The 11,690-nt window shown below is 34.6% G+C and overlaps 2 protein-coding genes across 2 annotated transcripts in view; both read left to right on the top strand.

Moving 5' to 3' along the window:
- LOC141441758 (ornithine decarboxylase 1-like) overlaps nucleotides 1-11,690 on the top strand; it is a 72,513-nt gene that overhangs the window by 42,455 nt on the left and 18,368 nt on the right. The window lies entirely within an intron of this gene.
- On the top strand, nucleotides 1,726-3,192 carry LOC141441906 (uncharacterized; the record flags this gene model as incomplete). Its single annotated transcript, XM_074106798.1, has 1 exon — nucleotides 1,726-3,192. A coding segment is annotated over one exon (624 nt), but the record flags the coding sequence as incomplete, so codon positions are not given.

Raw genomic sequence — 11,690 nt, 5'->3', positions numbered from 1 at the left:
AGGTAGTTAAAGTAGTTGCCTCATATTTATTTTATGAGTTTAGAAAAGAAAAGTTTTCATGAAGTAAATACAGTAAAGAACCTAATAATTTTCAATTAAAATTAATCAAGTATAATTTTCATGTGCAAGCAATGTCACCTTGGATTGGTCTATGGTAGTCAAATTTCAAAGAAGATAGAAAAGAATTTTATGATATTGTAGAAAATTATTATTTATTTTCAATATTGTATTCCTGACTGAATGAATTATTATTAATTTATTAATGTATTAAATAGACTATTGCACGTCTCTGAGGCAGGACATGGTGTACTGTTAACTAAATTATACTTATTTACATCTATGTAATAACTCATGACCATGCAATAAACATTTTGAATTTAAATTGACACTTAAACATTCTGAAGAACACAAGTAGTATCTGCCAGGAAATTAGGTAGGTATCTTGTTTTTTTTTATTACCAGAATTTTAATAAACAAAGGGCACTTGGGTCTGAGTTAGCAGAAGTATTTATAAAACAACAAGTATACATTTATAGGATTGCAACTAGACTGCCGCAATAAAAGGTAAAATAAGTGATGGGCTGCTTTCTATGTCACTGCCAGGTTATGATGTAGATGTTTGAATATGGCAACAATTTGTTTGCCAATGTTTAGTTCCTCATTCATCCGCTTTGTACTTTATGTTGTGAGACAGTATCTACTGTATCTACTGTCAATACTGTCTATCTAGTAGTAAGTAGCATTATAATGAAATCATTTATACTTTAACCCTTAATTTGATAAGACAAAATTAAAAAAAGTTCATGTGACCTGGTTTGTTACCTTATAGTCCGAAAAATTCTACATTAAAAAATACAAAAAGATAGCCTTGAATCATGTACATTGTGGTGAACACTGCCAAATTAAGGGTAGCTGTGGCCTGTGACATTGTTTGTGAAAAATTCCTCCATTGCGTGCCTGCGGGAGCTCTATACAATTTTATGAGATTAAAACTATCCTATGCCCTACTCAGGATCTCAAACTATCTCCAAAACTAAATTTCATCACAATCAGACAAACAGAAACATACTCATAATTATAATATTCAAAACTTTTTTTTAACTATTCTTCCTTATTTACTTGCAATAAATATTTTGGCTTATTTTAATAATTTATTATATTACGTAAGATTGGTTTATTCAGTTAGTTTTTGTAATATGTACCTATTGCTTTATTACTAGTTTTCTAAAGTTGACCAAAGAGCCATTACCATCCTAAGGTTGAACACTGTCATTGGTACACCTTATAAACATCATAGACTATTTGAATCTTTTCAGTTTTTAATTTAGAGTTCAATGTGACATTCAGCCTTATTTTTCTGCTATAAATAATGGCAACACTAGATCGACTTTACTTAACCTGAGGCCTTGGCTTTTCTCTTACTTATATGTAGGTTATTGGGTGTATGATAAATACCTTATATTATTGAAGATAAAAAATATCAGTCATTGGACATGCTATTAAAAGCTTTATCAATGATTTATTTACACAATGCAATGAAAAGCGTGTTTCTACATAAATGTTGTTTTTTCATTACAGCACCATGCTATAATACTGTATTTAAAAGTAAAAACGTATATAATTAAATTATATAAGTAATATTTGAGAATAATGCATGTTACTTTGGTTTTGTCTTATCAAACACGCTTTTTCGTTTCATTATAGGTCTGAGGTATAAAATAAACATGGAAGAGAAACGAGATTCTTTCTTCAAATGGGACAAGAACCGCAGAATGGAAACAAATCTTATATAAAGAGAAACAAAACCAATTTAAAGAAAAGAGACAGGAAAACTTTGATAAAAATCGTACAGAGAAAAAGGAGGAAAAAGATGAAAAAAAGCCATTTGATAAAAAAGCTTATAGACTGAAGAAGTACAGCAAAAAATATAAGCTTGAGCAATGGGAAGAACAACGGAAAAAGGTATTGCTACGAAACCTACAGAAAGAGTTAAAGAATGATGAGGTTACTGGAACATACAAACCTAAAACATTTGACGAGGATGTCACTGATGGTCAAGAAGTTGGAAGATTCGTAAGACACCCTGATTTCTTGGGAAAAGAAAATGTAGCAGCCAAGAAGAAGCCTTTTCTCAGTGCTAGAGAAAAACAAGAGAAGATCAAGCAAGAAAAATTAGAAAAGCAACAGCAAGTGCAGAAGGCAATAGAGGAAAAGAAGCAAAAGTTAGAGGCATACAGGAAAAAGAAGCAAGAGAAGTTTAAGAAGTTGAGTAGGAAAACTAAGAAAGGACAACCTGTTATGACTGGCAGGTTGGAGTTGCTTTTGGAGAAGATACAGAAAAATAAGTAAACATTAGTTCATACTAATGCATGGAAAAAGAGAATCAAGAGTTAATTAAGTAGGTATGTCACTCAAAACGCGTCTCATATTTGTATTTGCAGCTACTCAAAATTTGGTCACTTAAATAGAGCAAATACAGCAGTGCATAGTTATTTTGTAAAACATTTCCATATTTGACTTCGCATTTAACAACCAACCGTTTTTAGCGACGTACGTATAGGCATATGTAGTGATGGTCGACTCGAGTTACTAATTTCATCCAGTTAACTCGAGTTACGTAACTCGAGTTCAACCCGAGTTACGTGAATTTTAACTCGAGTGAAATCGAGTTTTGATTTTTCCCGAGTTGGCACATCACTACCTGAAAGTACATCCGTTCGTTTAGTACGGCGTCCGGTTAGTACGACGTAATATCACCGGGCCCTCGGCCGTCGTTATAACCGGATTTTACTGTATTTCCAGATTTTCCTTTTAATATGTTAAAACTGTCATCAAAAAGCTTAATTAGCTTGTTTATTAAAGTTTTGTTTTTTATGTAGATAGTCACCATCATAATCATCAACACTTCATTAGCGACATAAATTACCCTATTACAGCACACATTGTTTTTAACATTCTAATTCTTTTGTTCTTATGTAATTACACTATTTTAGTTCATCTCCATGTGTTTGTAAACTTAAGTACCAGTTTGTGCTAAAGACTACTTCAACTTTTAGTCTTTTTTTTTTGTTCTGCTTGTGAATGTTTAGTCATTTTACACTTTGTTGGTATTTTTATTTAACTACACTTAAAATAAATGTTGCGCATTTAAATTTGTGAAATGAAATTAAACTGTAAGTGCTTTTGAATTTATTATTGGTTTTAATTCTTAGGGCTAGAAAATAAATATTCATCATTTCTCCTAAACATGGGATTGGTAAACAAATTAGTTGGTCAGAAGTTCAAAACAACCATTTTAAGGATTATTGAGTCCAGCCAAAGTCTAAGAATACATTTTCTTACCCTGTGGTCCGGCCCTATACATAAAACTTGTATATGGAAATGTATGTTGATGACATAGCAGATATATAATTAGGTGTAAGATACCTTTGTTTTATTAGTATGCAAACATAATTAACAAATCACTGTTTTTACCATGTTTATCGACTACTTATCTCTGTCTCTCCAGGTACTTTATTATGGCTATGTTGTATCTAGACAATAAAAGCTTGTTAATAAAATATAGCTTATCGCTAAACCAACCTTAACTTTACGACACTATTTAGCATAATGTATATAGTGCTGCTGCTGCTAAACTATCTTCCAAACATAAGTTACGCCGGGAAGCGATAATTACTAGAGATGGGCCGAACATGGGTTGCACCGAATACGAATATTCGGCCGAATATTCGCCATAATTGATTCCTAAGTAGAAACTAGAAATACGATTAAATTTTGTTAAAATTTTTAATCATGCAACTCTTGATTAAAACACAAAACTTGCGGAATTTCGCACAATAAAGACCTCATTGATTATATTGACATTTATTTTATGTATTATAAAAATCACTGTTGCTTAATCTCAAGACAGCTACGAGTACATACTTATATATATATTTTTTTTAATTAATAACCATCTTTTTTATCTGCTGTTATTGGAAATAAAGCTACAGTTTCAACAAAAACATAAAGCCTCACTGTACCTCATAAAAGTAACACATTAAACACTCACCGCATACATGGCTCAATATACAGTAAAAAGAAGAGTACTACTTTGCCGAACATTCGGTGATTTAGCCGAATATTCGGTAAACCTGCCGAATACCGAATATAAAATTAATATTCGGCCCATTCCTAATAATTACATAGGTAGGTATGTCAAATTAAATTCTTTTAAGTACATTCTTTGAGGTTAACCTCAACTCTTATTTTATGCTTGGCAACAACTCTATATGAAAAATAAATTCCTCTTCCACCTGTTTTTAAAACCATTTCATTTATAGGGGCTATTTATTACACCTGCTATTTTACTTTCATCTTAGATTTATCCAACTCTTTGTTTTTATTCTCAGTATTTAAAAACTCAGAAATGACGTGATGCTATTGCTATAGAAGTATTGATAATATCCTAAAAAAAGATTTTTTTATCACAGTTATCATATCTATAGGTATTTTTTCTGTAAAGATGCGGAAGTTCGGGCTGGCGGGTAAAAAGTTAAAGAGTTAAGACCTGTCGATTTGGAGCTTTGCATGCATTGTAGATTTTTCTGGATGGGTAAAATACAGAAATCATAAATCATTTATTTGCATAAAAACATGGTACATATTTTGTGGTAAGAAAGAAAGAGAGTTTCACATGTTTTTGTCACTATGTGACGTACAAATTCTAGTTTAAAATTAAGGAAATGTTTTAATCTGAATAACATACAAGTTTCATGAATGGTTTTGCGCGCAAGCAAACTAGGTAGGTACAATGAGGGCTATCGCGAATGAATTCGCCACTAGAGGCGCTAGTGTAGCGTGAGGTCTCCGAAATGTCAAATCTCATAGTTTTTGGGTGAGCTACGCGGGTTTATTTATAATTAGAATTTTTTTGTGAATATTTTGCATTACTTGAAATTAATTATGGCAATTATGCGTTACGGGGCAATGAATGTCTGTATTTTGAGACAGTTTTGTCTTTCGGAAACTTTTGTCCTCCCTTTTTTTCCGAACAAAACGGGACTAAGCAACACTGTGGTGGCTGGATATTTATGGTACGTTTTAAGGTGTTTTAAATATGATTTAATCTAAACTGTTTTAACGCCCGTAATAACAGACTCTGAAACTTGAAAGCCACACTTAAAAACCTCACGCAACAGTGCGCCATCTAGTGAGACAAAAAACGATAGCCCTCATTGAATGACTCTTTATTGAACAGAAACACTAAGCTGCACAGTACAGAAGACTTATGCAGTGATGTGACATTATTTTCACAACTCTCATTCAGAAATCAGAAAAGTAACTTTCCTTCCTGACGAGAGGGATCAAAGTGCAACTTTTCTGTTCAAGGCTTTTCTATTTTGCAAATGCAATTTTTTGAAGTTGATAATTGTATAACCACGCAATTGTCTATGCTGCTTGCTCTTTAAATATATTTAGAACTGTTTTCTTTCAATTTTCGTCATAATCGGGTAATGGACAGGCCATCTGTTCAAAATTCGAATAGCCAAAAAAATTTGTTGCGCGGTTTTTTCTTTTATTGTTTATGAAGTGACGCTTTAAAAGCTGGCATATTTAGCCAACAGTGTCAAAATTTAAAACTATACTCAGTGGCACAAAATTTGGCCCACTCTCCATACAAAATTAGCTATTTACCTACTGCATACACATTTGAGGGCCAGATTTTTTGCCGCTCAGTAGGTATATTTTAAAACTAATTGGACTATGCATAATAACATGAATTAATACTTAATATAATTGAATAGATTAATATATTCGTAATTATTAATTGTGTTTCACGAAATTAAATCGTGTTTTTTAAAATATTTTTGCACAGTTGTCATTTTGAGGTTATTTCCACGCCTAAAAATCCTCCATTCACAGGGATTTCCAAAGTAAAAAAAAAAAAAATACTTTAATCCCTAGAGAATAAAAAGGAGCTTTAGTCCCGATATGCAGAGACTAAAGTAACATTTTAAGAGCATGAGAAGTGAAAAAATATTTTCATCTTGGACGTTAACACTGGAATCCCTCATTACGCTCAGGATTCTACTTTAGCCGTACCTACGCCCAACCACCACGCCAGCTACCGTAGGCCCTTAAATAGAGCACAAAACACAGATCTTTATTTTGTGCTTAGAGCTAGTTCGTCACTTTCCGTGGAGATATTCCGCCCAGTCTCCTACTTATCACGAACCTGCATGTGTGCCGTGAATGTGCAAAAATATCTGACACGTCCTACCGGCCCTAGAATTAGACTCGTATAAGATATATTTATGCATTTGAATATTTATGTCAAATAGCTGGCAAACGAGCATGCGCGTCACCAGATGGTAAGAGATCACCGCCGTCCATGGACACCTACAGCATTATTAGGACTGCAGGTGCGAGCGGGTGCGTTGCGCTGGCCTAAAGGGGGATAAAGGGGGAGGGGGAGGGGGGAAGGAGATATTCCAGGTATGTTTAATATTTATCTTTAGTAAATTTAGTTAATTACTGTCACAGTGAAAAGATTTGATCTATCACATTGAAAAAAAAAAACATAGATACCTATATAGATAGATAGGGTAGATGACCTGCACAACTATCTCCCATCCCATTTAAGTTTGTCGTAGGTACTACTTACGGGACACCTGTATAGGTTTGTGTGAATATCTACTTTTTTTCTTACTTAATGCTAATAGACTAGTGTCCTAAAAATTGTAATTAATCCGTCAGTCAGAAAATAAAAAAAAATTACGTGTGACCTATCTATAATATAAAAGTGAACCGCCAGAACGGGACAAAAAAACGAGACAGAGCAGGATGGCGCTCTACAACACCATTTTGATACGTTTCTCCCAAACAACGCATTATTTCTTTGGAATTTTAAAGCAATTCGATTCTTTGACCTTGGGAATCGCGAAAAACTTGAGAAAATATGATAAATAAAATCACAAGTTTGAATTTCGAGCCAAAAACGAGCGATCTATTATCTATGCCAGTGTTGCCATTCAGGGAAAAAGAAATCTATTCATTATCCTGCATTGCAGTCTGTAAAGCTATTTACCCATTCATTGTCGCGCGCCAGATTACGCTGGGCTTAGTCATTAAATTTGGTATGTAGATAGCTGGATGTCTGAAATAACACATAGGCTACTTTTATTCCAATATTCCCACGGGATAGTTGTTCTTAACACAACACCTCAACTACAGATCGAATAGTTTACGCGTGCGAAGCCGCGGGTAAACTCTAGTTTCTGATAATCTCTGACGGACTAGGTAATATTTTTTTTCTTACCCAAGAATGTATTTTGGAAGGTCGATTATATATACTTAAGTTTAGCCGCTAACCTTCCCTCCTATGAATAATAATTCGTAACGAGAATTATTATTCGTAGCTTCCCTCTAAAAATAATCCACCCCAAAATACCTACTCTCCGTTTTTACCCTAAATCTTAACCCCGAGAGCGCGAGTCCTGCTCGGGAGAGCATGGTCATTTTGGGCTATAAATCCAGGTTTCAGTGTGCTCAGTGGCTCGTATTCGAACGCGCTATTTTCGGAGATGTCCCCATCATACTCCAGTGAACTGTGAACTTCACGCTCTGATGAATTTCACGCTGATACTCGAGTACAGTTTACACGTAAAATAAAATATCTACGGACGGGGTAAGTAAGACCATTTTGGTGCAAGCGAAACGGAATTAAGGTATATCCCGTTCCTAAACAAGAATTCGATATTCATAATCGAATGAATACGAGATCTACCTACGTTATTTTTCACATGAAACAGTATTTATGTAATATCTTATATGTATCTTTAAACGAGCAATTTATTGCTCTAACGATTTCGACGTGGGGGGGGGGGCAAACAACGATCTAGCTTGTCCTAATTTATCAGATAACGCGTGTTTACGACTTATGGTTTTTTGGTGTAAATTTCACGCACACATCAGGGTTTTTGCTGCCGCTGCGTTCGGAGCAGTTTTTCGCTTACTTATTTTGTGGGCATATGACGCAGCTTTTCTTATAAAATCATTGTATCGTGGATATTCTTGTAAAGACTGGAATTTTTCATTACAACAAGTGGCTATCAAGCCTGATTTGATGGCATTATCACACCAGATCGAGGCGTACCCCACTACGTTTGTGGCAGACTTGGCATTAGCCCAAACAGCTCGCGTGACGTTTCGCACTAGTGTATTATTTACGCCAGATGATACAAAGGGCTAGGCTAGGTTAACGGTTAAAGAAAAGTAGATTTCTTGAGTAAATGGGGCCGGGTCAGACAAGGACTTTTGCTCGCGTCTTTGTCATGACAAACCTAAGGATTTACATCTGAAACTAACTATTTATGATTTGTTTGTTTGTTCCTGGGTCTTGGACATTTTTTTTCTTCTATTTTTTTTTCGAGGCTTAAGTGCACCTTTACCTTTGTGAGTCTGCCAGCCTCATTGGAAGATTCAATGGGCTTGGACATTAATATGTATTAAGTTTGGGACTAGGTCAATTGGTGTCAATTGTCCATTTTTTTTGTAGGTATATATATATTTCTTATTCTGTGTGACTTACCTAAACATTTAACAGTTGATATCAAAATAAAATAATATTCAGTGTTTACGCACCTATTAAACTGCTCCATTATTCCATTATTAGGAGGGCTTCTGATATCTATAACTGATATAGCTATGTACATAATGAATGTCCTTTCGTTTTGGTAATAAACGTAAGTTCGTTCGTTTGTACAATACTTTGAAAATGTAGACTTTTAATATTTATTTGTTTTGATTTACGGCGAGGGCGGTACATTGAATTCAGAATGTAACGTAGGATTCTAAAGTAGAATCCTGAGCGTAATGAGGGATTCCAGTGTTAACGTCCAAGATGAAAATATTTTTTCACTTCTCATGCTCTTAAAATGTTACTTTAGTCTCTGCATATCGGGACTAAAGCTCCTTTTTATTCTCTAGGGATTAAAGTATTTTTTTGATTCCTTTGGAAATCACTGTGAATGGAGGATTTTTAGGCGTGGAAATAACCTCAAAATGACAACTGTGCAAAAATATTTTAAAAAACACGATTTAATTTCGTGAAACACAATTAATGATTACGAATATATTAATCTATTCAATTATATTAAGTATTAATTCATGTTATTATGCATAGTCCAATTAGTTTTAAAATATACTGAGCGGCAAAAAATCTGGCCCTCAAATGTGTATGCAGTAGGTAAATAGCTACTACGGAGCGTGCAGTACCCTTAGTGTAAGTTTTCGGTTACAAAATACGTCTCGATCGCGTTAGCGTTAAAATCTCAATTTGTATCCGGAAACACGAACAGCGCCTCTAGCGGAACGTTTGCGATGTTCGTGTTTCCATACAAATTGAGATTTTGACGCGAACGCGATCGAGAGGTATTTTGTAATCGAAAACTTACACTAAGGGTACAGTTAGCGTTGCTGATTTAGGTACTAGTTTTCAATAGACGTCCACCCGCTCCGTGCAAAACGCATCAGCTAGCATAGGCCCTTAGTCTCACCCAGGCTGTGCCATACCTAAAATTAATCGTGAACAAGATAAAACCATAATAAATTGGTTTTTATCTTTAAAAACGTGGCAATCACTCCGTGTAATCACTTTTCGAATTGATGATAATTAAAAAAACCGGCCAAGAGCGTGTCGGACACGCCCAAAATAGGGTTCCGTAGCCATTACGAAAAAAATAAGTAATATTTTTCTAAGAATTTCGTATTTTATACGGAATCTTCCAAGTTTAGATATATTTTATACCTTAGGCTGCTATTTACTCATAAAATACTAATAATTCTCTTAAAGCAATACTTTATCCGTTATAGATTTTCCGATTTTGAAAGCACTTTAAAGTTGAATTATTCACAAACAAATCACTGAATCTAAAAATCGTCTTAGCAAACCCCTAATGGTTTAAAAGACCAATCCAACGATACCCCGCACTATAGGGTTGCATAAGAAAAAAAAAACACCCCCACTTTACGTCTATGGGAGGTACCCTAAAAATTTTTTTTCGTACTATTTTGTCGGCATAGTTTACATATATATATCCGTGCAAAATTAAAGCTTTCTAGCATTGATAGTCCCTGAGCAAAGACGCGGACGGACAGTCAGACAGACAGACATGGCGAAACTATAAGGGTTCCGATTTGCCATTTTGGCTCCGGAACCCTAAAAAGTCGAATCAGCGTCACACCTTTATCAAACAAGACTAAATGTGACCCTTCACCCATTGGCGCCGAGTGACCAAACCGCCGTTGACTGCGTGACCCGGAGATAGTAGAAAAATAAACAATGCCGTACTTATCAAACACTTGGTGTACCCGTGATTTAGTTGATATAGAGCGTAATTATGATACAACTGAGCGTATATCGAAAAATACTTTTGTTTTTGATTTCCGTACTAATAAAATCTGTGTAGGTAGGTACAGTCACTTGCATTAACTGCCACAGCGGAGCGTGCACAAATATCTGACACGTCCTATCGATCCTAGAAATAGAGTCGTACCTATCAGATATTTATGAACGCTTTATTGTGTCAGACTGGATATTGGTGCTGATTATGACTGTTACAAACCTTTTTACAACGTATTCTTTTGCGGCATTCAAAAACAAATTTACAATATGTATTATAGCGAAAAACGCCTTCCCGTTTATAGTTTTAAGCTGAGTTAAGTACCTATTTCTCTACGTTTATTTGACTGCTTGGCTATAGGCAGTGTTTGGAAAGGCGAAAATTCAAAACTGTTGGTGGTGTGTTTCCCTTTCCAAACAGAATCAAATTATAATCTTAAGAAATATTAAATGTCATTGGATACTTGTTTGTTTGTTGAGTTCTACTAATAATTAGGGCAGAAGTACCGTTTGTGGCCACTGTACCGTTTATGGCCATTTATTGTTTAAAAATATGTTTGAAATAAATTTATACAAACTCAAACTCACTACATTTATTGACAAGAAACGTAAGTAAGATAAATACGTAAGTAACGTTACGTTGGTAAGATACGTAGTAATCAATCATTATAAACTTTATTTGTTTCAGTATAAACTTTTGAAAACTCACCTAACATATTATTTTAATACTATAACTTTTTATATATGACTGCAAATGTCAACTGGCCAAAAGCGGGAACGGGCTTAAGGTGCCCAAAACCGGTACTTCTGCCCTAACGCATCAAGATTATTGAGAAATCAGACTTAACAACGCAATAGGTACTAATTACAAAATGATAACTATAATTTTATTACGCAAATAGTTCACTAGTGTACCCTGGACTAATGCTAGCTTAACAAGGCTTCGTTCTGCCACACCCCTGTGACTCGATTCATAATAATCTCCAGCATTACATTGTTCACACAAAACAAAAGGGCTTGGCACGGCGCCTTCAGTAGATTAAAGTCATAACTTAATAAATATTAACCCGACACAATGGTAGGTATCCATGTCAATATCTTCCTCGAACTCACATGCGGTCGTATCATATGAAATCATATAATTTATCATATATCACTCCGCATAGACGTGCTATAGACGACTAATTACCATTCGCTCTAATTCTTTGTTGACACAAGCAATCTCAGATTTAGATAGTGGCAATTAATATTGTTATAAGCATTTGATAAAGCGGGCAATAAAATCATCTTGGTGTTATTTAGTTAC

This window comes from Choristoneura fumiferana, chromosome 24 (genome assembly GCF_025370935.1).
Source record: "Choristoneura fumiferana chromosome 24, NRCan_CFum_1, whole genome shotgun sequence".
NCBI lineage: Eukaryota > Metazoa > Arthropoda > Insecta > Lepidoptera > Tortricidae > Choristoneura > Choristoneura fumiferana.
Note: the sequence above shows the minus strand (reverse complement) of the source record. Positions and strands in the feature narration are given on the sequence as shown.